This window comes from Tursiops truncatus, chromosome 19, assembly GCF_011762595.2.
Source record: "Tursiops truncatus isolate mTurTru1 chromosome 19, mTurTru1.mat.Y, whole genome shotgun sequence".
Taxonomy (NCBI): Eukaryota; Metazoa; Chordata; class Mammalia; order Artiodactyla; family Delphinidae; genus Tursiops; species Tursiops truncatus.
In genome coordinates, this window is record NC_047052.1 from 51,177,514 (window position 1) to 51,201,606 (window position 24,093).

Genomic DNA, 24,093 nt, shown 5'->3' on the forward strand with positions numbered 1-24,093 from the left:
TTGGTCTGCGCCCGGGGGCGGGGCTCCCGCGTCTCTCATTGGTGAACAGTGCAGGGTTCGCTCAGCCCCGCCCCCGCCTTGGCTGTTGGTGCGAGCTCCAGTGGGCGCTAGCTGATTGGCCTTCAGCTCTGTCAATCCGAAGCTAGAGGCCCCAAAATTGACGGGGGAGGGAAGACGGTGGATAAGGAGGAAAGGGGGCGTGGGGGACGTGTGGTTGCCCAAAGAAGTGTTAAGAATTTTGTAATCGGCCTTAGTAAGGAGGCCTGGGTAAAAGGAGGAGGAGCCACGAGGCGTGGGGAATGGACTCCGGAGTTCTGGGAACTCATCTTCCAGAGCAGCCTGGATGGGCGGGGCCTGAAAAGTGACGCCGCGCCCTGAAAAGTGACGCCGCGCCCCACCAGGAGAACCACCGAGATATTTGGAGGACCTGGCAGTCTAGAGGGGCCAGAACGCCGCGTTCCTAGCGCGTTTCCGTTTCCGCTAGGATATTGGCGGTTGGTGAGCATCATGGCAACCGTGGTGAGTGTCGGCGTGCGGAGGGCTGAGGAGTCTCAAGGAGGAGGGGGCTGGACGGGGACTCTTGGATCTTAGCGGAGAGGAGGCTGGGGGCCTGGACTCTTGGATCTTAGCGGAGAGGAGGCTGGGGGCCTGGACTCCTGGTTCTGAGGAAGGAGGGAGCTGGGGGCCCGGGCTTCTGGATCTGAGGGAGGAAAAAAGAAGGGACTAGGATACCGGCATCCTGGGTTCAAGTGAATACTTACGGTCTCAGTGGTCAAATCTGACTCCATCATCTTCTAGGAACTACAACTTCCAATCCTCTGGGCACAAATAGTGGCCAGTTCTCCAGTCCTTTGCCTTAAAGTCTGATGAGGGTTGTAGTATCTTGGGCTCCAAGCCATCCAGCAGTCTTGGGTTGTTGATGGTGTGAATAGTACCTGAGTACAAGGGAGAAACACAGGCGGGGACCTGCCCAATGCGCTTCAGATCGTGGAGTTGCTTATTGAGTCTTGAGCCAAAAGAGAGAGTGTTGAGAACCCAGAGGGTGTCAGTAGAGAGCGGAAAGGGCCGGGGGCACAGAGGCTTAGGAACTTGTCATGGGACTGTTTTAGCCATTTTCATATTCCCAGCATTTCATCAGAACATGCCCAACGTGGATGCTCAATAAGTTATCACTTGAATGTATGCATGTGAACTCCATAAAGGAGAGACCAGGTACACTGGGCCAGGCACCTAGTACTTTTCTGAGAAACATCTGAATGAAGAAGGGATGTAGCCGTAGCTTGGCGGTTGGACGTGGCTTCCAGATGCCTCGGTTCCCATGGTGACCCCAGTCAAGATGGGGCTAGGGTCGGGATGAGAGTTAACTGGTGCCTGAGGGGCGACATGTGAGTGTTTCTGTTGTCATGGCAAAGGGGGTGGATGGGGAAGCGGAAGAGGAAAGGGCAGTGGCCACACTCCTGAGACCCAGTTCGCATGGGTGTGGATGAAGTATTGGGAGTATGAGGGGATGGTAGCTCAGTTTTGTTTCCATGGGATCAGCAGGCAGCGCGGGGTAGGAGAGGCTTATGGTGAAAGGAAAGGTTTTGTAGGAGGCAGGTCTGTTTATGTTGGGATTCCTGGACCAATGTGTATTTTTTGTCTCGAGTAGAGTCTGATAGGCTGTATAGGGGTGGGTGAGAGTATGTTCTCAATCTTCTGATAGGGGTTTGGGGGCAGTGACCAACCTCCTATGAGGAGGAGTAAGTGGGAGAGTTCACAAACAGCAAGGGAGGAGGCTTGTGACCATGCCACGGTCAGGAAGTCTGAACTCTTGGTTCCAGAGAGAGGAGGGTTTTCCTTGGGTTGGATGCCTGCATCTCCTCTCATTCTGGTTAGGAGACCTGTGAGGAGGAAGAGGGTTGGGGGCAGGTGGCCAAGGAGCTGGGTCAGCGTGCTGGCTTCTTAGGCCTCCCTTTCTTTATTCACCCCAGGCAACCTCTAATCTACTTTGTGTCTCTAGATTTATTTATTCTGGATATTTCATATAAACGGAAGCATACAACATGTGACCTTTTGTGTCTGGCTTCTTTCACTCAGCATAATGTTTTCAAGGTTCATCCACGTTGTAGCGTGGATCAGAACTTCATCCCTTTTTTAAAAGAAATATTATTTACTTATTTATATAAATTTATTTATATATATTTTTGGCTGCGTTGGGTCTTTTTTTTATTTTTAAGAATTGTATGCTGCGTTGGGTCTTCATTGCTGTGCGTGGGCTTTCTTTAGTTGCGGTGAGCGGGGGCTACTCTTCATTGCGGTGCGCGGGCTTCTTGTTGCAGTGGCTTCTCTTGTTGCGGAGCATGGGCTCTAAGCGCACGGGCTTCAGTAGTTGTGGCTCGCGGGCTCTCGAGCGCAGGCTCAGTAGTTGTGGTGCACAGGCTTAGTTGCTCTGCGACATGTGGGATCTTCCCAGACCAGGGCTCGAACCCGTGTCTCCTGCATTGGCAGGCGGATTCTTAACCACTGCGCCACCAGGGAAGTCCCTTCATCCCTTTTAATGGCTGAATAATATTCCGTTTTATGGCTACCCCATATTTTGTTTATCTATCCGTTGATGGATGTTTTGGGTTTTTTCCATCTCTTGGTTATAAATAACACTGCCATGAATATCTGAGTGGATCTCCATTCGGTTCTTGAATTGTCCCAGGCGGTGTTTACTCATCTCTCTCCCCCACGTGAGAAGGGATAATGTCTGACTTTGCTCTTTGGAAAGCTGAGGACACAGGAGACCTCAGTTCCTGCTTGTTGAGTGAACTCAGCACTTCAGGGCGTCATTCATTCAAACTCCAAACATTGAGCCCCAAGGGAGACCAGTGAGATGTGGGCTGTGCCCTTCATGGGACTCACATCCATTGGAGCCAAGAACATTGATCCAACAGTCTACCTTGTGAGTGTGAGATCAGACTCCCAAAAGAGGCCCTTCCTTCTGTCTGGATATCCAGAGACCCTAGAACTAGCCGGGCAGGGGCTGAGGTCAGGGAGGGCCTCCCTTAATGAGTGACGCTTGATCTGATTCAGTGAGGGGGGTGGGGAGAGCAGGCCAGACCAGGGGCCTGCACATGCAAAGGCCTAGTGACAGAGAGCTGGGGCAGCGAGGCGCAAGGGGGGCCAGAACACGTCCAAGTTAATGCCCACTCTGCATCTGTCCTCGCAGCTCTGGGGGACGGGGAGGACTTCTTCCTTCAGCAAATAATTCCTGGGCACCAAACATGGGCCCGGCCCTGGGGACGGGGCTGTGAACGAGACAGACACAGTGCTTGGCTTCCTGGGACTGACGGTGTAATGGGGTCAACCCACCAGCCCTAGTGGGTGACATCTGAGGAGGATCTGGTGTTTGGGATGCCAGCCTGTCTGTGGGGAGGAGTGGAAAGGACTGTCTTGTGGGAGGCGGGCAGGAGGGACAGAGGAGGGGTTGTTGAAAGCTGGGACCGCAAAGGCTCTTACTGATGCGTCTTCCTCCAACCCCAGACAGCCACAACCAAGGTCCCAGAGATCCGCGACGTGACGAGGATTGAGCGTATCGGTGAGTGAGCGTGGGTCAGGAATAGGACCTAGCCCCTGCCTGCCCCCTGTACCCCTGACAGAGCCAGCTTACCCAGGGCCCCCAAGAGGGAGTTGGCCTGCACACCATCCCACCATCCCCCGTCCCCGCTATCTAAGGAGGGAGGTTCCTGAGTTCCAGAGCAGGTCAGATGGCTGGGGGCGGGGGTGGGGTAGACCATGCCAGGCCTCAACCCCAGGCGGTACTGCTGCTGGCTTGGCTTCCCTGGCGGGGCTCCCTGATGCCCCAGCATCCTGCTTGGAAATCGTGAAGGTGGATATTTGCTGAGTGCTGACTGGGGTTGGCCCTGCACTGACTGTCCCAAACACCAGGCACACGCATCGTCTCTTTGAGGGCAGGGACCTGGTCTGTCTCCTTCCTAGCGGTGTCCCCAGCACAGGCCCTGGCAGACCAGACGCTCCACAGATAACTGTTGAATAAGAGTTTGCATCCCTCAAATCCTTACAGTAGCCCCACAAGGTGCCTCTTGTGACTGTCATCCCATTTTTAGCTGAGGTGACCAAGACTCAGAGCAGGCAAGCCCCTGGTCCCAGCTCACCTGGGACCAGGAAGTTGGGGTGTAGTGGCAACAGCAGGGTGCAGCCTTTGCAAAGAGCCTGACTTGCAAGGAGGAGACTACACTTATTTGTTCACATTCATTCATTCAGAGCTTCCAGAAGAGGCAGTAAAGGGCTGCTGGCTATGAACCTGGGTTCAGGAAGCACGCTGCTGGGTGCCACTTCTGAGCCGCGTAGTGAGGGGCTAGTTGCTCTCTGTGCCTCAGTTTCCTTACCTGCAAAATGGTGGGAGAGTAGTTCACCTCCTCAGTTGACATAAGATACAATAAGGTAAAGCACTTAGCTATCAAGGGCCAGCCCTGCTGGGAGCTGAGGACCCAGGAGACTCTAGCTGCACCCAGTCCCTGCCCTCAGCCTGCCTACAGGCCAGCACAGGGGTTGACACATCTTTCCTTAAAGTGCCAGATAGTAAATCTTCTCTGTTGAAAGTAATCAATTCTGCTGCAGCAATGCGAGAGCACACCCAGATGGTATGTGAACGAATGGATGTGGCTGTGTGCCAATAAAACTTTATTTACAAAAACAAGTGCCCACCCACAGGCTGCAGTTTGCCCAGCCCTGGTCTAGTGTAAAGCATTGGAATCCTGCGTCTTCACCTCTCACTGGCCGTGTGGTCTTGGGCAAAGGACCTAACCTCTCTGAACTCCTCCTCGCCTCCATGTCAATGAGGGCCTGGGGGCGATTATTGAGCCCTGGCCATGATCCAGGGTGATAATAGCTGAGACTCTTGTTCTCAGAGTTACATGGAATGAGATTAGAACCTGGGAGGTCACTCAGGCCACCACGTAGCCTAAGAGCCATTCTTATTTACTGAGCATTTACCATGTCCGGCCATCCTCCCAGTGAGGTGGGGAATCGAGGTGCCCCTGTAACCGAGGAGGAAACCAGGGCTCGGCGGGGAAGCCCCTCAGGCCACACATCGACACGAGCTGGCTGGTAACCGTGTCTTCTGGTTCTTTCCCCACACACAGGTGCTCACTCCCATATCCGGGGGCTGGGACTAGACGACGCCTTGGAGCCACGGCAGGTAGAGCCCAGGGGGCCCGGGTGGGAAGGCTGCTCCATGGGGGCCTCGGGCAGAGGGGACCTAGGGCTGTGGGGAGTATGGGGACTGCGTTATGATCTTCCAGACCTTTGTGCTGTATTTATAAAATTCAGCCGCATGTGCAGTTTTATCGGTCTTTAAAAAATGGGTGTGGAAAAGGCTTTTTTGGCTTTTTTCTGAAGTCCCTGCCAACATGTCCTGTTTGATCTCATCAGGCTAGAGGTGGTAGAAATGCAGTAGTAGCCCAGGAGGAAGTCACCTTGTGTGCTCTGTCACCTCCCACCCCCAGGCTTCCCAGGGCATGGTGGGCCAGCTGGCGGCCCGGAGGGCAGCTGGCGTGGTGCTAGAGATGATCCGGGAAGGGAAGATCGCCGGCCGGGCGGTCCTCATCGCCGGCCAGCCGGGTACTGGGAAGACGGCCATCGCCATGGGTAAGACACCTCTCAGGGCAGGATCTCTTCTGGCCTTGCCAGATGATCCCTACCGTGTAAGTCAGGGTTGGGGTTCAGCCACGTCTAACAGCTCAAAATGGCAGTGTCTTAAACACTATGGGTTTATTCTCTCCCATAGAATAATCTGAATGTAGGCCAATTCAGTCTTGTTGAACAGTGAAGGCTCCTACCTTCCTGCCTCCACATCACTTGCTTCCATGTCAGGGTCACCTCATGTTGCAAGAAGATGGCCTACGCTCCAGCCTTCCCATCCATACTCCATATGGGAAGAAGGAGAAAGAGGAATTGCAATGAGGGTGTACCTCCAAGAGGTAGCTCCCTTTAAGCAGCTGTCTTGGGACTCCCACACTCTCTTGCTTATATTTTATTGACTAGAACTTAATGGCTACACTCTGCTGCACAAGTCAGTGAGACATTAAAACTTATTTTAATATTTTAATTGGGATCACTGCTACCCTAATCAAATGGGGGTTCTGGAACGAAGGAAGATGGGAAAGATGGGCATTGCGTAGACAGCCAGCAGTCTCTTTTGCAATGCATTAGTGATTTAAGATCTTTTTACTCACAACTGTCCCTCATCCTTGTTGAGCTCCTATTCATCCTTCAAAACCCTACCCAGGCATCTTTTCCTCATTGAAGCTTTCCTGGACTCTCCTGTCTTCCCACTCATTCCCACGTTTGTGCCTTGACTGTGGGGCCAGGCAGTGAGAATCAAGGTAATAGCTAGGTCTGCAGTTAAGATAAAGTAGCACTCATTCGGGTACCCTGGTGTGCCAGGCCCTGGACCAGACACTGCAGACACTAAGATGATTAAGACCAAAATCCTGACTTTAAGAAGTTTCCGGCCTGGGGGAGGTGTTCGTGGACACGGTACCGTCCAGGGTGATGAACAGAGGAGGCTTCTACCTCCGACGAGGGGTGGTGGGGAGAGAAAACAGGGTGGCGGTTGTCGGGAGAGACTTCCCAGGTGAGTCAGAACCTGAACTAAGACTTGTAGGATGTCTGGGAGTCTCCTGGACAGACGGTAGGGAGCAGGACACCCAGGCACAGAGTGTGACACACATCTGTAAAGGGGACCAAGGAGAGTTCCCAGCTCACGCTGGTCAGGAGGGTTCAGTGACTTCCTGTCCGGGAGACTTGGCTCAGAGCTGGGCAGAGCCCTCAGGAAGGGGAGCTGGCAGAGGGGCTCAGTGCTTGGAGTGATGGCAGGAATGGCCCCGCTGTCTACCAGCCAGCTCCAGGCCCCAAGCCATAGAGGAGGCCCGTCCCTGTGCTGGTTCCAGATCGTGACGGAGTCATGGTTGAGCATGCCTCGTAATCGTTCCTGTGCAGGGTGCCATCCCGTGCCAGTGCTTGTCATGTTATCGGTGTATCCCTGCCTGCCCTCATAATCGTTCCTGTGCAGGGTGCCATCCCGTGCCAGTGCTTGTCATGTTATCGGTCCCATTACACAGAGGGGCAAACCAGCTTGGGGAGCAGACTTCTCAAGGTCACCCGGTGCTAAGCCCTGGAGCTGGGATTCAAACCTACACAGTCTGACTCTCTTACCTTCAATTTCAGCCCCTTGTCTCTACCCCTGCTCATCACCCCCAAGCCCTGAGGCTAAACAGCTCTTAGAGGTTAGGAGGAAGGCGTGGCAAGATTACAGTCATAAGGTTTGCCCTCTGGGCTGCGCAGGTTCTGATCCTCCCCATGCGGCCCTCTGTCCCCTGCCTTCTCTGCGTCTCCTTGTCTGCCCCTCAGCACCCTGCCCCTCTCTCCTGCTCTCCTGCCTGAGGAGGGAGAAGAGCTGGTTTGCCACAGAGCGGGTATTGGGGACCTGGTGCCAGGGCTGCCCCCACCTACCCAGGCTGCCTCCCCTCCTTCCCAGGCATGGCACAGGCCCTGGGCCCTGACACTCCGTTCACAGCCATCGCCGGCAGTGAGATCTTCTCCCTGGAGATGAGCAAAACAGAGGCGCTGACACAGGCCTTCCGGCGCTCCATCGGTGTACGCATCAAGTAAGCAGGGGGTGATGCCAGGTCCCAGCGGCCTTGGGACGTCCCCCCCCACCCCCGGCCCTGGCCAGCTCATGCTGCACCCAAGGGCTCACGGGAGTTGGCAGTTCCTGAGGGCCCAGGCCTCGGGCTCTCTCCTTAGATCTGTTCTCTGCCCAGGGAGGAGACTGAGATTATCGAAGGGGAGGTGGTGGAGATCCAGATTGATCGGCCAGCAACGGGGACGGTGAGTCTGCTCCCGAGTCTAGGCTACCCCCAAGGCTGGAGGGTGGAGGTCAACCTGCACTTTTAACACCTGTAAACAGCCTCCTAAATTAGTCTCATCCACTGCAATTAAATTTTGAATTTTAAAAACATGGTAGGAGAATCTTTAAATATAGGGAAAGCTATTCCCCAGATAGTTCTTTAAATTAGATTTTGATTACAGCAGAAATCCGTGGATACATCCTCCCTTTAAAAATGAACAACCAAAACTCGCTTTAACTCCCTCCCCAGTTCCAGTCCTTTTATGCTGCCACCTGTCCCTACAAAGGAAGCACCTCACTATGGAAACAATTCCAGGAAACAGGATAGACTCCAATATGCTGGGAAAAGCCCAGACTTGGTGACTGTTCATCTTGTGAGGAGGGGCGTGGCATTTTGTTTTCTTAGCTTATCTCGTGGGGAGGGGCGTGGCATTTTTTGTTTTCTTAGTTGTGTTTAGCTGAGTTCTTCTGGGTTTGTGATCGACAAAAACCGCCTTTCATTTGGGTATAGAAAAGGAGTGTTACGGTGGGACCCCTTCGGCCATTCTGTGAGACCTTAGGTCCTTGTTGTTTTTATAGATTTTGTCTTTTAGGTTTTTTTTGTTTCTTTACTGGATTTTTATTAATAGCTTTATTAATGTACAGTTGACAGCCAATAAGCCACGCCCTTGAAGGTTTACAAGATGTTAGGCTTTGACACACATGCACCCAGGAAGCTGTCACTGCAGTTGTGACAATGGATATCTTCGTCAAGCCCCCAAAGCTGCCCCATGTCATGCTTGTTCTGTAGCTGTGTTAGGGAGACATTGGGCCCGTCTCTGAGCCCCTTGCCTGGCATGTCACCCCTCAGGGCTCCAAGGTGGGCAAGCTAACCCTCAAGACCACAGAGATGGAGACCATATACGACCTGGGCACTAAGATGATCGAGTCCCTGACCAAGGACAAGGTCCAGGCTGGGTGAGCAGTGGGGTCCGCACCAGGTGGTCAGGGTAGGGGAGCTCTGGCCCTTCGTTTCCTCACCCCCACCCTTCATCCCCTGCAGGGATGTGATCACCATTGACAAGGCCACGGGCAAGATCTCCAAACTGGGACGCTCGTTCACACGCGCTCGAGACTATGACGCCATGGGCTCCCAGGTGGGCCAGGGCTCCAGGTCCCCTCCGTCAGGCCCCAGGATGTTTCTCTCTCCTCCATCACCCCAGGGCCTACAGGGTCTGGATCCTCCTGTCACCCCAACCCCATGTCCCTGGTACTCCTGGTTCTTCCCTGTACCCTCTAGGACAGCTGGGGTCCCTCAGCTTGGCACTTGGCTCGTGGTTTCTGGGGTCCTCCAGGAACCCCCATATCCTTCAGTGCTGTTGACTGCCCTGGTCTTGACTACCCCTTGGGCCTGGGGTTTCTGGGTGACCCCCATCTGGATTCTTAGTTCCATTCCAGGGAGCCCCAGTCTCCCCCAGACGGCCCCTTGGGCCCCCCCTTCATGCTCTTTTCTGCCCTTGTCCACACCGAACCCCACCCCGGCCCCATAGACCAAGTTCGTGCAGTGCCCAGACGGGGAGCTCCAGAAACGCAAGGAGGTGGTGCACACGGTGTCCCTGCACGAGATTGACGTCATCAACTCCCGCACCCAGGGCTTCCTGGCCCTCTTCTCAGGTGAGGCCCAGCCTTCATCTCCCCCTGCCCCGGGGGGCCTGGCAGCTCCCCTCTCCCTCTCTCATTCACCAGTACGGCCCCCCCGTGACGATGGCTTTTCCCGTCTTCCCCCATCCCTGTTCTCTGACTCCTGTTCTCCATCTGTCAGTGTGGTTCGTCTCTCCCCCTGTGTTGCCTCTCTGGGACATCTCCGACTCCCTGGCCCTCCCGTCGTGCTGCCACTCCAGGGGCTTGGTCTCTCTTCCCTCTGTCCCTGGCGTCCCATCCTTCTGCATCTTGGTTCACCCTCCGGCCCTGGATCCCTGTCTTGTCTCTGACACCCCGCCTCCCACAGGTGACACAGGGGAGATCAAGTCAGAAGTCCGAGAGCAGATCAATGCCAAGGTGGCCGAGTGGCGGGAGGAAGGCAAGGCGGAGATCATCCCCGGCGTGAGTACCGGGACGGGACCACGGCAGGTGACGTTGCGGTGGGGGAGAAGAGGGGACACAGGAGGTGGGTTTGACATCCGCCCCCCTGACCCCCAGGTGCTATTTATCGACGAGGTCCACATGCTGGACATTGAGAGCTTCTCGTTCCTCAACCGGGCCCTGGAGAGTGACATGGCGCCTGTCCTCATCATGGCCACCAACCGCGGCATCACCCGGTGAGCCACTGCCAGCCCCTCAGAGGCCCCTGGGGAGAACGGGGACCTCTGGGTGGTGGGAACGGTCACTGGGTAATCAGGGCACGTTTGGTGAGCACCTCGTTAGGGAGGGGTGGGCTTGGCTATTCCCAAGCTCTGTGGCCCAGACAAGACAGTGTACTTTCCCTCAAACTAAAGTAGGTGGCTGGTCAGGGCTGGTGGGCAACTCTGCTCCACAAGGAAGTCCAGGTGCCATGTTCTTTCTGTTTTCTTGTTCCAGTAGCCCTTAAGGCTCCAGTTCCCAAACTGTGTGCCAAGGCACCCCAGGGTACTGCAGAGAACACAGGAGTGCTGTGGGATGTTTTTTTGTTTTTTGTTTTTTTTTATTTTTGGCTGCGCTGGGTCTTCGTTGCTGCGCGCGGGCTTTCTCTAGTTGCGGCGAGTGGGAACAACTCTTAGTTGCGGTGCGCGAGCTTTTCATTATGGTGGCTTCTCTTGTTGCAGAGCATGGGCTCTAGGCGTGCGGGCTCAGTAGTTGTGGAGCCAGGCTGTAGAACGCAGGCTCAGTAGTTGTGGTGCATGGGCTTAGTTGCTCCGTGGCATGTGGGATCTTCCCGGACAAGGGCTCGAACCCATGTCCCCTGCATCGGCAGGCAGATTCTTAACCACTGCGCCACCAGGGAAGCCCCTGTGGGATGTTTTAAGGTTTTAAGGGATGCACAGTGACATGTTTTGGATGCTGCAGAAACTACTACAATTAAGTTGCTTACACCTAACTGCTTAATAGAAATAAAGGGAACGAAGCTTAGTACTTCTCTTGACCTAAGGATACCATGGAAAAATTCCTGAGACATGAAGGGTACCAGACACCATAAAGCTTGGGAACCTCTGCCCTAGGGTGTCGCTGTGCCATGTCCTCCCTGCTGGCTCTTCCCCACCTCATCTACGTTTCAAGAGTCCACAGGAAGGGAGAAGGAAGTGGAGGGCAGAGGGCCCGCAAGAGGCTGGGGCCCAAAGGCTGCACGCAGCGTGGCCACCTGGACCCATTACCCAGGGCTGCTCATGTGTGTGGCAGCACCTGGCTGCACGGTAGCCCAGGGACCAGCACCTCCAGGGCAGCAGCCTTGTGCCAGCTGTAGTGCAGGGAAGACAGGGGCATGGCTACCAGGGGCAGCAGGCAGGTTGTCCTTGGCTCTGTGCTTGGCCCTTTTCCAGGATGAACTGCTCGGCCCCCTCAAAAGAAGCTCGGGAGGTAATATTGTCTCAGCCCTGCTTTATTTTTTTTATTATTTTTTTGGCAATGCGTCACAGCTTGCAGGATCTTAGTTCCCCAATCAAGGATCAAACCCGTGCCCCCTGCAATGGAAGCGCGGAGTCCTAACCACCCGTACCACCAGGGAATTCCCTCAGCCCCGTTTTAAAGATGGGGACAGCAAGGCCTGGTAACTTGCCCAAGGTCACACGTAGAAGGTGGCAGGGCCAGAATTTGGTATCCAGATGACAGGGTTGATTGAGACCAGCTGAGAGCATGTTTGTAGCAGCTGCAGGTCAGGCTGTGGGAACAGGGGTGTCTCCTATGGGGGGCAGCAAACGCAGTCATTCCTCTGCAGATTCCGTATTCGTGGATCTGCTTACTCGCTACAGTTGATTTGTAGCCTCCAAATTGGTATCCATCACACTTTGGCGGTCATTCACAAACGTGTGCAGAGCAGGAAAAAATTGAATCGCCCATGGCAGACCGTCCAGGCGAGGGTCAAAGCAGGCAGTGCTTTGCTTCCTAGTTTCAGTTCACGTGCTGTAAATAAGCGTCCTTTTCCGGATCTGTTTAGTGTGACATTTGTCACATTGTATGCTTTTTGTTCCTGGTCATTTTGCTGTTTAAAATGGCCCCCAGCTGTCCAGTGTCACTAAGCGCAAGAAGGCAGGGATGTGCTGTACAGAGAGAACACATGTGTTAGATGAGCTTCCTTCAGGCACGAATTCAAGTGCTATTGGCTATGAGTTCAGCATGAAGAAGTCAATAATATATATTGAATAAGGTGTCTTTAACCTGAAACCGGGCTATCTATTGGTTGGTTGCCAAAAATTGTGACCAGAGGCTCACAAGAGCCTAACCCTGTATTTGCTAATTGAGTGTTCGCCTCCACTTTGTAGAACGCAGCTACCATGAATAACGGGAATCTGCTGTTTCCTAGCACCACGTGCCAGGCCTTGTGCTGGGCCAGGTGCAGCCGGGGACAGGACCGGCACAGTTGCATCCCTTGTGGAGCCCTGTGTCAGGCAGAGGAGTGGGACCTTGATCCAGTAATCCTGGACACAGATATCTAGCTAAAACCAGCTCAGCTCCAGGGGGATTGATGCAGTCAGGGGGTGGCTGCGCCGTCGGGCAGTGACACCAGCGCGGAGCTGAAGGCTAACCGGTATTTGGTCCAGTGAGCGGGCTGTGGCTGAGGGGGTTGGTAGGGGTGGGGTGTTCTGAGTAGAGGGAATGGAGAGCCAGGTTCTAAGAGCATCACCCTGACAGCTTCCCTTCCCCCTTCTCCCCAGGATCCGGGGCACCAGCTACCAGAGCCCCCACGGCATCCCCATTGACCTGCTGGACCGCCTGCTTATCGTCTCGACCTCTCCCTACAGCGAGAAAGACACAAAGCAGATCCTCCGCATCCGGTGCGGGTGGGGGGGCCCCCCTGGCCTTCCGGGGCAGGACCAGGCTACAGGCCTGAGAGGCAGGGCTGGTGTCCACCCTGTTTGACACGTGGCAACACTGAGGTCTGAGGGGGAGGTCACTGGGCCTGCCAGAAGCAGGACTGGGCTGGGCATCCAAGCAGTGGCCTATGATGGGAGGATGCTCTTTGGAGAAGGGAGGGGTTGTGCCGGTGACTGACCTTGTGGAAAGAGCCCTGGAAAGGAGAGGCTCAGGAGGCCCAAGGTTTGGGCCCAGCCCGTGCCTCGGTGGCTCTTCTGTGCATCTGAGGACGTGGACTCCACGTGTATCCCAGAGGTCCAGCAGTGCCATGGCCCTGGCTGAATGCCACCTACGCCCCCTGCCCGCAGGTGTGAGGAGGAAGACGTGGAGATGAGTGAGGACGCCTACACAGTGCTGACCCGCATTGGGCTGGAGACCTCGCTGCGCTACGCCATCCAGCTCATCACGGCCGCCAGCCTGGTGTGCCGGAAACGCAAGGTCAGCGGCTGCGTCTGCCCAGGGGTCAGATGAGCGAGTGGAGGACATGCTACTACTCCCAGGGCTTTCCCTGGGCAGTTGCATTTAGTCTCAGAACCCAAATTTTCAAAGGCAGGGGACTTTGGTCTCTCGGGTTAATTTCTGTGGCTCCCAGCCTGACACACGGGAGGTGCTGAGTAAATATCTATTGGCTGCAAGTTGATGCCGTTAAGTCCATTTTACAGATGAAGAAACTGAGGGGTGGGGGGGCTTCCCTGGTGGCGCAGTGGTTGAGAGTCCGCCTGCCAATGCAGGGGATGCGGGTTCATTCCCCGGTCCGGGAAGATCCCACATGCCACAGAGCGGCTGGGCCCGTGAGCCATGGCCGCTGAGCCTGCGCGTCCGGAACGGGAGAGGCCACAACAGTGAGAGGCCCACGTACCACAAAAAAACAAACAAAAAAAGAAACTGAGCGGTGGGGAGGTGGCCACGGCAGGGTTTGAATCCAGGCGACCTGGCCCCAGAGTCCTCACCCTGACCCACCTCCTGGGAGGGGCCCCACTGAGGTCTCAATTCCCCTATCAGGGCACCGAGGTACAGGTGGATGACATCAAGCGGGTCTACTCGCTCTTCCTGGATGAGTCGCGCTCCACGCAGTACATGAAGGAGTACCAGGACGCCTTCCTCTTCAATGAGCTCAGTGAGTGTCCCCCTCCCCACCTGCCCCAGAGAGGGAGGAGGGAGCCCAGCTTGGAGAGCTCAGGCCCTGCCCTCGGGGCCACACTGACCACGTGGCCTTCCTTCTCCCGACAGAAGGTGAAACCATGGACACCTCCTGAGCTGATATCACCTTCACCCCCGCTTCCCCATTTTCTCCCAGAGTTCTGACACTGTGACTTTGTATAAAATGGTTCTGAAACTGGACCTATTGTGTGTGTTGTGTGTGCGTGTGCACGTACACAGGCACACACACCCTGAGACCCCAGAAAGACACCCGCAGAGTGCAGTTTGAGAAGTCTTTATTAGGAGGCATGGGGAGGAGCGTCTGCTGGCTCCAGGAGTTGAGGTGGGCATGGGAGGTTGAGGTGGGGATCCTTAGAGGAACAGGAGGCCTGGGCGAGGGGAGCGGTCACAGGCCAAGGGCTGGGCTCTGGGACCCCCACAGTCAGAGCTGCTGAGGCGGCAGGGCCCGCAGTGACAGCTGAGGGCCACAGGGAAGGAGACCATTGGGTCCACACCAGGCGGGCAGCCGGGGAGCCGGATGGAGGCAAAGCGCAGCTCGCGGTAGGTGCACACTGGCTGGGGCACAGGCGGCAGGGCAGCCGGCAGCACCCGAACCTGGAGGTGGCGGGGTTGCGGGGGAGGGCTTGGGTGTCTACTTGGGGCCAAGCCCTCCCCCGAGCTCCCTCACTGCACCCTACAGATCCCAGACTCGGGTGTCCAGAGGACCATCTGTGCTCTCCCTCCCACACGCCCAGCCCCTGCCCCGGGCGGCGGGCCACGCTTCTACCCCCGGGGCCACTTCCTGTCTTCTGTGGGCCTGGCCCTGAGTAATCCACCTGGAGCTGAGGTGGCAGCGCCCACCCACCCCGGGCAGCTCACCATGCTGGGGCAGTAGCCGGCACAGATGCTGGTGGTGAAGGTGATGCAGACAGGGCAGGCCTCGTTCTCAGCGGCCAGGGTGGCGTTGATGGGCCGGCACAGCGGCCGCAGTGGCCCCCCGGGTGCCCACACCCCGGCCGCGCTCAGCAGCAGCCACAGCAGCAGCCCCTGGGACCAGGCCAGCGCCTCAGGGCCAGCCCGAGCCCTCCGCCCCGAGTCCTTACCACCCAGCCCCCGGCCCTGCATACACACGTTCGGGGACCCAGCTCCTCTGCCTGACGTCTTCCATTCAAGAATCTCCCATCCCCATACCCAGGGACCCCAGATACCCACCCTCAGGCCCTGCACCAGCTGCTTCCCTTCTCCTGCCAGGAAGCTTGCTGGCTCTCCACACCCTTCTAGAAAGAGGCCTCCTTTGCCAGGTCACAGGACTCTCCCTCTTCCTTCCAGCCGTGGCCTGGATGTAGTCGCAAGGGGCCCAGGGGCCCTGTGGTCTTACCTGGAGCATCTCCATCCTCGGTGTCTCCCCTGCCGCGTTTACCTGGTCTTATAGCTGCGGGCTGTGGAGGCGTCAAGGCCACTGGGGGCGGCAGCATGGTGGGGTAACCTGGACACTAATCTCCCCGGGGGCGAGAGGCAGACAAGGTCAGGGAGATGCAGGAATGGCCCAGTGGCGCCCCCCTCCCCCCACTCCCTGAGTGGCTTCCGCTCCAAGAAGCAGAAGACGCCCAAGGTGAAGCAGACTTCACAGACTCAGTCCCCAGGTGCTAGGGAGGCTGTGGTGGGAGCACAAGAAATAGGGTATAGGAGGCTGTGCCCCTTGCCTTGTGGGCCCCCCTCTACCCATCCTGAGGGGAGCCCGCCAGAGGCTGGAGCGCCGCCCCTCTGACTATCCTCCAGTGGTTATAGGCTGAAGCCTCAACCCTGCTCCACCTGCCGTAGACCGAGTCCGACTTCTTAGGAGGGGGGTGGCTTCGATGTTGGATTCTGTCACCAGAGGTGGGGGGTGGCCACCCAGACGCGCCGCCCCTCCACCAGGGATTCAGCGGGAATCCCACCTGCCCCACACTCAGGCCCCCAGAAACCAGGATGCCGGAACTGAACCCAGCAAAGAGCGTGGTTTAGGCTATTTAACTCTGTCGTCGACTGAGATAAGCTCTGCCCTTTCCGCCGCAGAGGGTGTGTGCCACCCTCTAGCCCACAGCCCCAAGGTACATTTTCCAGGCTCAGTCCCGCCCCCGTGATCGAGTGGACCTGTTAGATTCGCCCCGCCCCCAGGTGGTGGGCGGGGGTCCCGTCTTAGCCCCACCCAGTGTACCCCTAGTCCCAGTCTTCCAGGCTCAGCCCCGCCCCCGCTTGGGGGGCGTGTCCAGGGCGGGGCTGGCCCGTCTGGCTCAGGCCAGCGCCGGCTTTAAGCTGCCGTAGTTGAAGTTCTCGGTGCTGTAGGCTTTCGGCACGCTGTAGATGTCTGACTCGGGTTTCCAGTGGGGGCCGCCCCAGGGCGGCTCCAGCGGGCAGAAACGGTCGAGCCGGCGGAGTGGGTGCAGCGGGGGGCTGTAGGATTCTTGAGCCAGAGACAGCGCCCCGCGGTGCGGCACGACTGGCATCACCGGACGGGCGCGGGGCACGCGGATTTTCGGCGGCCGGAGTGGCCGAGAGGAGCACGGACCGGGCGGCTGTTTCGGGCCGGGGCCTCAGGCCTGGGGCGTCTCCCCGAAGCTCCAGGAAGTCATCGAGTCCTTGCGAGGGTAGCCTGACAACTCCTTCCTGTCGGGGTTTGGGGTGGAGGCACGATGGGGAGGGCACAGCTAGATAGATCCTCGAGGACACATTTGTAGGAGTCAGGGACCATTTAGGAAGCATGAGACTGGGGAGTCCTAGCCTGGATTCCTGGGTCCTCGAGGTATTTAAGGGCCTGGAATCTGGGACTTTTCGCATCCTTAGAAAAGTTATCTGGGGGACTCAAATACCAAAGGAAGCCCGCCCTAGACCCTCAGGGCCACGTCCCCAGATCCAGAGCTCCTTCTTGGGCCGTTTGCAGGCTTCCTGTTCCTGAGAGTTGACACTAAGTGTACCAGGGCGCTAAAAAAGGTAGGGGCTGGGTCTGAACTTCTGATTACTGCGCGTGCAGGAGCTGAAGGCCGAGACTACTGAGTCAGAGACGGGGACCCAACACCGGGGGTCTCGGTGTCCCACCAGCCTATGCGGGGGCTGTGCAGGGGGTCGGTGCCAAGGGAGGACCCAGGCTCACTTCGAATAGGCCTGGAAGTCCCGGGCCGAAGTGGTCAGATAGAGCTGATGGCGGTCCAGGATGCCCTGGTCAGAAATAGTGAAAGGCCGGCCGGCCAGCTCGGGGTTCTTCGTCCAGGGGATTAGAGCCTGAGGAGGATTGCGGGAGGAGGGATGAGCAAGAAAAGTTTCATACCCTTTTTCATGCCCTTTGTCCCACACGGAATTCCTCTTCCTTTGGCCTCAACAGCGCCTCTGAACCAGGCCGACACCCGCCCCCAGAATCAGAATCCTTCCTGGCCAGTGCACTTTAGCTTCGCTCCCCAAATCAGAACCGTTACTAGCCTCACCTCCAAAATCCAAATACTTTCTGCCCGTCATCGGACACAAAGCCAAGCACCCAGTCACTAAAAAACCTTCCCTGCTCCTCCCCTAGATTCAAACCTTCTCGGTCCCGCCCCTGGAATTCAGCTGCGCCTCGGGCGACTGTTACTCCTTAACACCACCCTAACAGGGGAAGCCAGCCCCGCCTTCCGCCCCAGACCGGCCTCAGAATATTCAAGCTCCGCCCACACGTACATTAGGCTACCTAGCTCCGCCCACAGCCTCAGAACCGCCTCCTAGGCCCGCCCCAGGATTTACTAGCTGTGGCCCCAGCCTCAGAGCTGGGATTTCGGGCTTCCAGTCCCCTCCTCCTCCTGGCTCCGCCTCAAAAGGCCTAAGCCCCTTCCCCACTCAATGTAACCTCCAGATTCTGTCCCACTCTTTAGACCCCAGACTCAAAATTCCCTCAGACCCCGCCCCAGGGCCTCAAAGCTCTGCCAGGTCCTGCCACTGCGGTCTTCTCCGCTACCTGGGAAGGGCCCCCTCGGTTGTGGTCCGCAAGCTCCAGGGGCTGGGGCCCGATGAAGGAGGTGGCGCCCCGGTCCAGGCTGGGCCAGCCGGTGTACTGCGCCCTCGTCTCACTGCACTGGTGCTTTGTGATCAGAGGGAGGCGCCAGCCGCGGTGTCTGAGCTGCAAGAAGACGACGCGGGGACACAACATGAGGGTGCACGGGACTCCAGTGCGGTCCCCAGCCCTGTCTCCCGCGGACCTGGGCATCCCGGAACCTTACTTTTTCCGCTACATCCTTGATCCCCACAATCCGCGTGCGGTCCGCAGGTTCTGGGGCCTTGGGCTGCGCGTAGGGCCCGCCGTGGGTCTTGGGCACGTGAGCCGAGCCCGAGGTTGTCTCCCATCTGTTGGTGACCTCGTCGAAAGCCCAAATATGCAAATCCTGCTTTGCGGCCAGGAGCAGGGGCTCCGCGACCGTGGACTGAGGAGAAGGTGCAGGACGTCAGCTAAAAGGACTCAGGAGTCTCGTCCGCAAGCCCTGTCAGTCCCCAGCCCTTTCCTACCGCCCGTTCCAGGCATCCAGGTTCCCTGACCCCTCCTCTCTCAGACCCAGTCCCTGGAACCCTCCTCCTTCTGTCAGACAGGACTCTAAGCCCGGAATCCCCTTTTCCCTCAGCAGGTGTCTGGATCCCCAGGCCCCTCCTTCAGTCTGGGCCCCCAGTCTCCTCTTGGCTAAGAGCCTAGGGTCCTCTCACCTGCACAGTGGGCGGGGGAAAGGGCACGGGCGGGATACAGTGGTGGGCGACGCCACTGCTGGTGAGATGCCAGCTGGGCTGGGATCCAGGCACCTTGGTCCCAGAGATGGGGGACCGTGGGGGACCGTAGCGCCGAGCTAGGGTCCGACCCGCCATGGTCCCACCCCCGCCCCGTAGCCTAGCAGGAGCCGGCTCGTTGTTGCTGTTGCCCCGGGTGACAGAACCCGCCCACCCTAAACCCAGCCAATGAAGGGCCTGCAGGCGTGCAGATGGATGGAGTGAGAAAGACACCCAGGCAGGAGAGAGGAGGATTTTGAGAGAGTACAGAGACCCCAAAAGGGGCACAAAAACTCAGAGAAATGGGGGGGGGGCGGAGACCCAGAGGGAGAGGAGGGCAGAAAGTGCGGGGGAGAGCAATAGAAGTACAGAGTTCAGAGAGTTTGAGACCCAGAGACCCAGAGAGGGAGCAGCAGAGAGAGGGGGACCGAGACCTGGGGCGGGGGGTGGTCAGAGACCCAAAAATAGAGGAACAGAGGGAGAGGAGGGCAGAGCTACTCAGAGCATCAGGGCACCCATGAGAAACATCCCTCTTTCCTATAAGGTCCCTGCCCTCTTGGCCACCGCCTCCCTCTGCCAGGACAGCCCACCTCGGCAGCAGAGGGTAGGGGTGAGGGGCTGGGTAACGATTTCCAGACTTCCCCAGGGCTCTCCCTCCCTCCCTGTGTGTGCTGAAGGGCTCAGCATCAGCTTCGGCTTCTGTCCTGCCTGCCTTTGATTTGGTTGAAAACTTCCACCTGGGTATGGGTGTGGGAGAAGAGGGAGGGACCCACGGGGAAATACTTAGCAATAAAGAGGGGGGTGTGGAAAGAGCTTTGCTGAATGAGAAAGAAACACACACAGGAATGGGTGAGACAGTGAGTGAGAAACAGGGACAGAAAGAGAGCTACTGACCCAGAGATGGTGGGACAGGAATTTAGACAGAGAGACAACAAAGGAGGCGGCAGAAAAGAGAGCGGGAACCACAGACCCAGAACACAGAGATGCAGAAACAAGGGCAAAAGTGTGTGTCTGTGTTTGCATGTGGCTATGGAATGGTAATATATGAAGGGGTGTCCTGAGGGTGTGGGGTCTATCCCTGACTTGTCACTTCCTCACTTTAAAGCCCTTTTGGTCAAAGCCTCTGCCTCCTCAGCCCCCATTATCTCATCCCACCAACCCGTTCTTCAGACAGGGAAAACTGAGGCTGCCTTCTGCAGCCTGGCCCAGGGTGCCACTGACCCCCTCATTCAGGCTTCTGGGGCCGCTTCTCCTGTTGGATTTTCCTGGCTCATTCTAGGATGATCAGGGTCCAAATCACCCCTGATCCCAGCCAGGGGACAGGCCAGTTGGTCAAAACCTCATGCTCTACTCAAGCTGGACAATGGTAAGGTCTATTTCTTTACTAGTATAGGGTAAAGGTTGGGACAGGGAAGAGGGGTAGAAACCTGATTCCAACTCCCCACCAAGGCCAAACTCTTAAGCATCCTGACCTCCTGTCATTCAATCTTGCTTGTGCTCCTGCTGTGATAGGTAGCTCACTACCTCAAAACAGAATATCTAAGCCAACACTTGCCCTATCTGACTAAGTAAGATTTCTCATTTGAACCCCAGCTCCCAACTAGCTGCCTACATGTTCCAGTTTTTATGCTCCCACACACACTTCTTGACATATCCCCTCCTTGTCACTCTCTCCAGGGTGGGCAAGGTGATGTCCTCTGAGATCGCATGGTCAGCAACTTAGAAGCTGAGGGCCTCCAATGGTCAAATCCACCAGAGCTGATCTGACAAGTTGTGTATTAGAGCTCATAAACAGTAGGCACTCAGAAAATATTGGCTATCATCATCATCATCATTATTACCCTCAAGTTCATCCAAGAGAACTCCTATTCATCCTTCAAAACCCCCATTTGGTTTCACCATCTGTCTTTCTTGCCCAGATGGAGCTCTCAAAATCGGAGAGCTGTGATTTTTGTGACCATTTGACGAGTTCCCAAGCTGACGCCTAGAGCAGCCAGGCCACCCCTGAGGTCTTTCAGCATCCAGCTCTCTTCTTCCTCTACCTGCCCAGTTCCCAGGCATGGGCCTCAGGCCCGGCCATTCCGGCTGAGGAGCGTGCAGACACAGGCAGTGTCAATTCGAATCCATCGCCAGCCCACACGGCCCTGGGCATCGGTAGTCAATGCCCGCACGTAGGACTGCTTGGCCTTACACTCAGACACCCAGTGCCTCCGGTCCACACCCCGGCAGCCTCCTCCACCCCCACCGGGGCCACCTTCCCCAGCGCTGTCAGCCTTGCAGCGGGTTTCAAAGAAGTACTGGCGAAGGGGACTGCCGCCAGCCGCAGGCACCTCGCCCAGCACCTCCACCTCGCGCCCACGCAGGTCCACAGCAGTCCGGCGGTCTGTCACCCAGCCGCTGACTGCGTCACACACAGCCAGCTCTCCGCGGCGACTCGCTGGTGCTGTCGCACTCACCCCCCGCCGACTGCGGTTGGCCGGGCTGCCAGTTGGCTCCCCAAAGGCTCCAGCCTCCAGCAGGAAGAGCAGAGGGGGCCCAGCGGGGGTACCCCTGGACAGGGCTACTCGGGGGGACAAGAGGTCCCACTCGGGGACTGGAAATGGGGGCAGGGGTGAGGGTGAGGCATGGGGCTCCATTGGGACACTGGGGAGGAGGAAAAGTAGGAGGATGGGGAGGGAGCCTGAGGGGTGGGGGAGCATCTCGCTGAGCACCTGAGGATAGAGAGAGGGAAGCTGGAATTAGAGAGAAGGATAATAACTTAGTGGGGGGGCCGATGGGAACTTCTGTGTGCCAGAACCACAGGGAGGCGGTTCTGGCACTTGTTCTAGAACTTGGGGGGACCCTATATTCTAGGGCTTCGATAATGCTCAACTTCTAGATTAATCATAATTAGTGTACTATGATTACTATTAATAGCCAACAAATGGGGAAATACAGGCTCAGAGAGGTTAGTGACTTGCACCAAGTCACACAGCCAGCAAATGCCAGAAGTGGAACTTGAACCCTGTCCCAGCAACTCCACTCTGCCATCCTGCCTCTACAACCCCAAGGAACCCTAAGCCCTGCAGTGTGGAGGAGGTTTGAGTTTCCAAAATTCTGAGAAAGGTCATGTTCTGGAATCCTAGGGAGACCCAGGTTCAGCTTAAAACTGCCACTGTGAAGGCAAGACACTTCCTCTCAGGTGGGGCTTCAGTTTCCCTGTCCATGAAATTGGCCCAGGGCTGGGAGACACTGGCAGGGGTGTGCATATTGCAGTCTCTCTAGAACATTCTGGAAGCCTGTGGATTCTGGGACAGGATGGCCTGGAGAGGACTGATTAGAAGTGGGTGGTTACCAGACCTGTCAGCACCTCCTCCGCCTCCGAGTTCTGGGGTTGGGGGCCCCCAGGCTCCGGGGGGCCCCTGTGGGGGACGCAGGTGGCCCCCTCCTTCCTGACATCTCAGGAGAGGGAGGGGGCAACCACCTAGCGGAGGAAGGGAACAGGTAGGTTATAGAGGCAGGTGGAGGAGGGGGCCTGAACACTCCCCTTCTCTAAAAGTGTTCTTTTTAAAGTGTAAGGGACCAAGAGTCAAGGCTGCATCCCCCTGCCCAGGTGATGGCTCCAGGATGGAAAGCAGATGGGGGGAGGAGAGGGGAGGGGAGACACTGAGGATGAAGGAGGCTGGAAAAGATTACATCCTCCTCAGCCCATTCATCTCTCAGACAGGGCGGGGGCAGGGCTGGCCTGGACACCCGGGTCCCTGAGGGCCCACACTTAAGAAGCCCCGGGTCCCTGAGGCTGCTTCCTGGAATGTTCTCTCCTCACAGGACAGGCCAGGGCCCGTCCAAGACTTCTACTGCACATACCTGGCGTGGCCGCCTGCCCTGGCTGGGAGATGGGGAAATGGGAAGGGGGAATTGTGAAGAGGGGCACATGTTGACCCAACCAGAACCCAAAGTGTAGGTTCCCAGCTGCCTCCTGCCTCAGATCTGGAGTCCTGGGCCCTAGCTGCCCCCTCCTCACTCAGACCCAAGAGCCCCGGCCACAGCTGCCTCCTCTTTCAGGAACTCAGGTCCCCAGCTCCCTCCCTCAGATGCGGGAGTCCAGGCCCCCAAATCCCTCTTCCTTCAAACCCAGGAGTCCGACCCCCAGTGCCCTCCTCCTTCAGACCCTGGAGTTTTGTTGGAGTTCAAGCTCCTTCCCAGGTACTCAGATATACGGACTCCCCGGCCCCCCTCCCCCAGAAGGTTTAGCCAGGGGGTGCGGACTCCTGAGACCCCGCTGGGGGTCACGGGCTGTCCCTCTGGGACACTGCCCTCCTGCCTCAGTTTCCTCCGCCAGGCCCCGCCCCCGCAGGCCCCGCCCCCGTCCCTCCCTACCCGGGGGCAGGGCGACCCGGACGCCGGAATCCCGGGGGAGGAGGCGCGGAGGCTCTTACCTGGGGCGCTCTCGTCGGCTCCCCCGGCTGCCCCTGGCGCGGCGGCGGCTCCTCCTCCTGCTCGCTGGCTGCAGGGACGCCCGGTCGCCCACCGGCTCCTCGCGGCACAAGCTCCCGAGGGCCAGGGTCGGGGGCGGGGGCGGGGCGGCGCCCGACGGCGGAGGAGGGGCCGGGGGAATCCCGCCTTCCACACACGTGCAGAGACCTCGGAAGCCCGGCCTGGCTAGCTCAGCCCTCCGCCCGCCTCAGTCCCAGGAGGCCAGGCGCCAGCACCCACCCCTCCCTCCCTCAGACCCAGGAGTCCGGGTCCCCAGCCCCCTCCTCCCCCGGATCCAGGAGTCCAGGTCCCCCAGACCCCTCCTCCCGCAGACTCCGGAGTCCGGGCCCGCGCAGCTCCCTCCTCCTTCAGACTCAGGAGTCTGGACCCCCAGCCCCTTCTTCCTCAGCTCCAGCTGCCTCCTCCCTCAGACCCAGGAGTCTGGGCCTGAGATTCCTTTGCGTTCTTTTGCCAGTGAAGTGTCAATCCCCGGGCAGATTCCCACCCTCTGCTCTCATCCCCAACTCTCCCGGGAGCTCCAGGCCAGACATTAACCAGCTGGGCTCGGGAAGTGATAAGGCCCGAGGCCCCGGGGAGACGCTGGGTGAGGGGGGTCTCTCCCACATAAGTCCTCTCTGCTGGAATTTCCTGGGTGGGGACTGGGGAGAGGGTCTTGTCCTGAGTTCAGATAAGAGCAACTCAAGGTATTCCAGGACCCGGAGATAGACAAAGATATGATTTGGCAACAGAATGACCTGCTTAGAGAAAGAAAGTGAATAGTGACAGATGAAGGGAGGTGGGGGAAAGGCACAAAAATGGAGAGG

General features: G+C 57.5%; 4 protein-coding genes across 4 annotated transcripts; 1 reads left to right on the plus strand and 3 right to left on the minus strand.

The window, feature by feature from the left end:
* The first annotated feature begins 268 nt into the window (after positions 1 to 268).
* On the plus strand, positions 269 to 14,260 carry RUVBL2 (RuvB like AAA ATPase 2). Its single transcript, XM_033845721.2, has 15 exons — positions 269 to 519; positions 3,508 to 3,562; positions 5,130 to 5,185; positions 5,493 to 5,634; positions 7,526 to 7,655; positions 7,812 to 7,878; positions 8,748 to 8,854; positions 8,940 to 9,033; positions 9,427 to 9,550; positions 9,885 to 9,979; positions 10,076 to 10,194; positions 12,721 to 12,840; positions 13,228 to 13,357; positions 13,922 to 14,036; positions 14,150 to 14,260. Exons 1-15 carry the CDS (start codon positions 508 to 510, stop codon positions 14,173 to 14,175), a joined length of 1,392 nt encoding a protein of 463 aa, XP_033701612.1. The 5' UTR covers positions 269 to 507; the 3' UTR covers positions 14,176 to 14,260.
* Positions 14,261 to 14,344: 84 nt separating this feature from the next.
* On the minus strand, positions 14,345 to 15,551 carry LOC141275646 (lutropin subunit beta). The gene is made up of 3 exons (XM_073796132.1): positions 15,438 to 15,551; positions 14,939 to 15,106; positions 14,345 to 14,674 (listed from the first exon to the last, which is right to left on the minus strand). The coding sequence occupies exons 1-3, from the start codon at positions 15,450 to 15,452 to the stop codon at positions 14,432 to 14,434; spliced, it is 426 nt and encodes a 141-aa protein (XP_073652233.1). The 5' UTR covers positions 15,453 to 15,551; the 3' UTR covers positions 14,345 to 14,431.
* A 781-nt stretch (positions 15,552 to 16,332) lies between these two features.
* On the minus strand, positions 16,333 to 19,555 carry SAXO3 (stabilizer of axonemal microtubules 3). Its single transcript, XM_073796131.1, is given in 5 exon segments — positions 16,333 to 16,705; positions 17,190 to 17,317; positions 18,021 to 18,182; positions 18,283 to 18,483; positions 18,758 to 19,555. Coding segments are annotated over 5 exon segments (1,020 nt in total). The 5' UTR covers positions 18,914 to 19,555.
* Positions 19,556 to 19,683: 128 nt separating this feature from the next.
* NTF4 (neurotrophin 4) lies at positions 19,684 to 23,359 on the minus strand. Its single transcript, XM_033845722.1, has 3 exons — positions 23,233 to 23,359; positions 22,154 to 22,277; positions 19,684 to 21,525 (listed from the first exon to the last, which is right to left on the minus strand). Exon 3 carries the CDS (start codon positions 21,511 to 21,513, stop codon positions 20,881 to 20,883), a length of 633 nt encoding a protein of 210 aa, XP_033701613.1. The 5' UTR covers positions 21,514 to 21,525; positions 22,154 to 22,277; positions 23,233 to 23,359; the 3' UTR covers positions 19,684 to 20,880.
* Between the last annotated feature and the right edge of the window lie 734 nt (positions 23,360 to 24,093).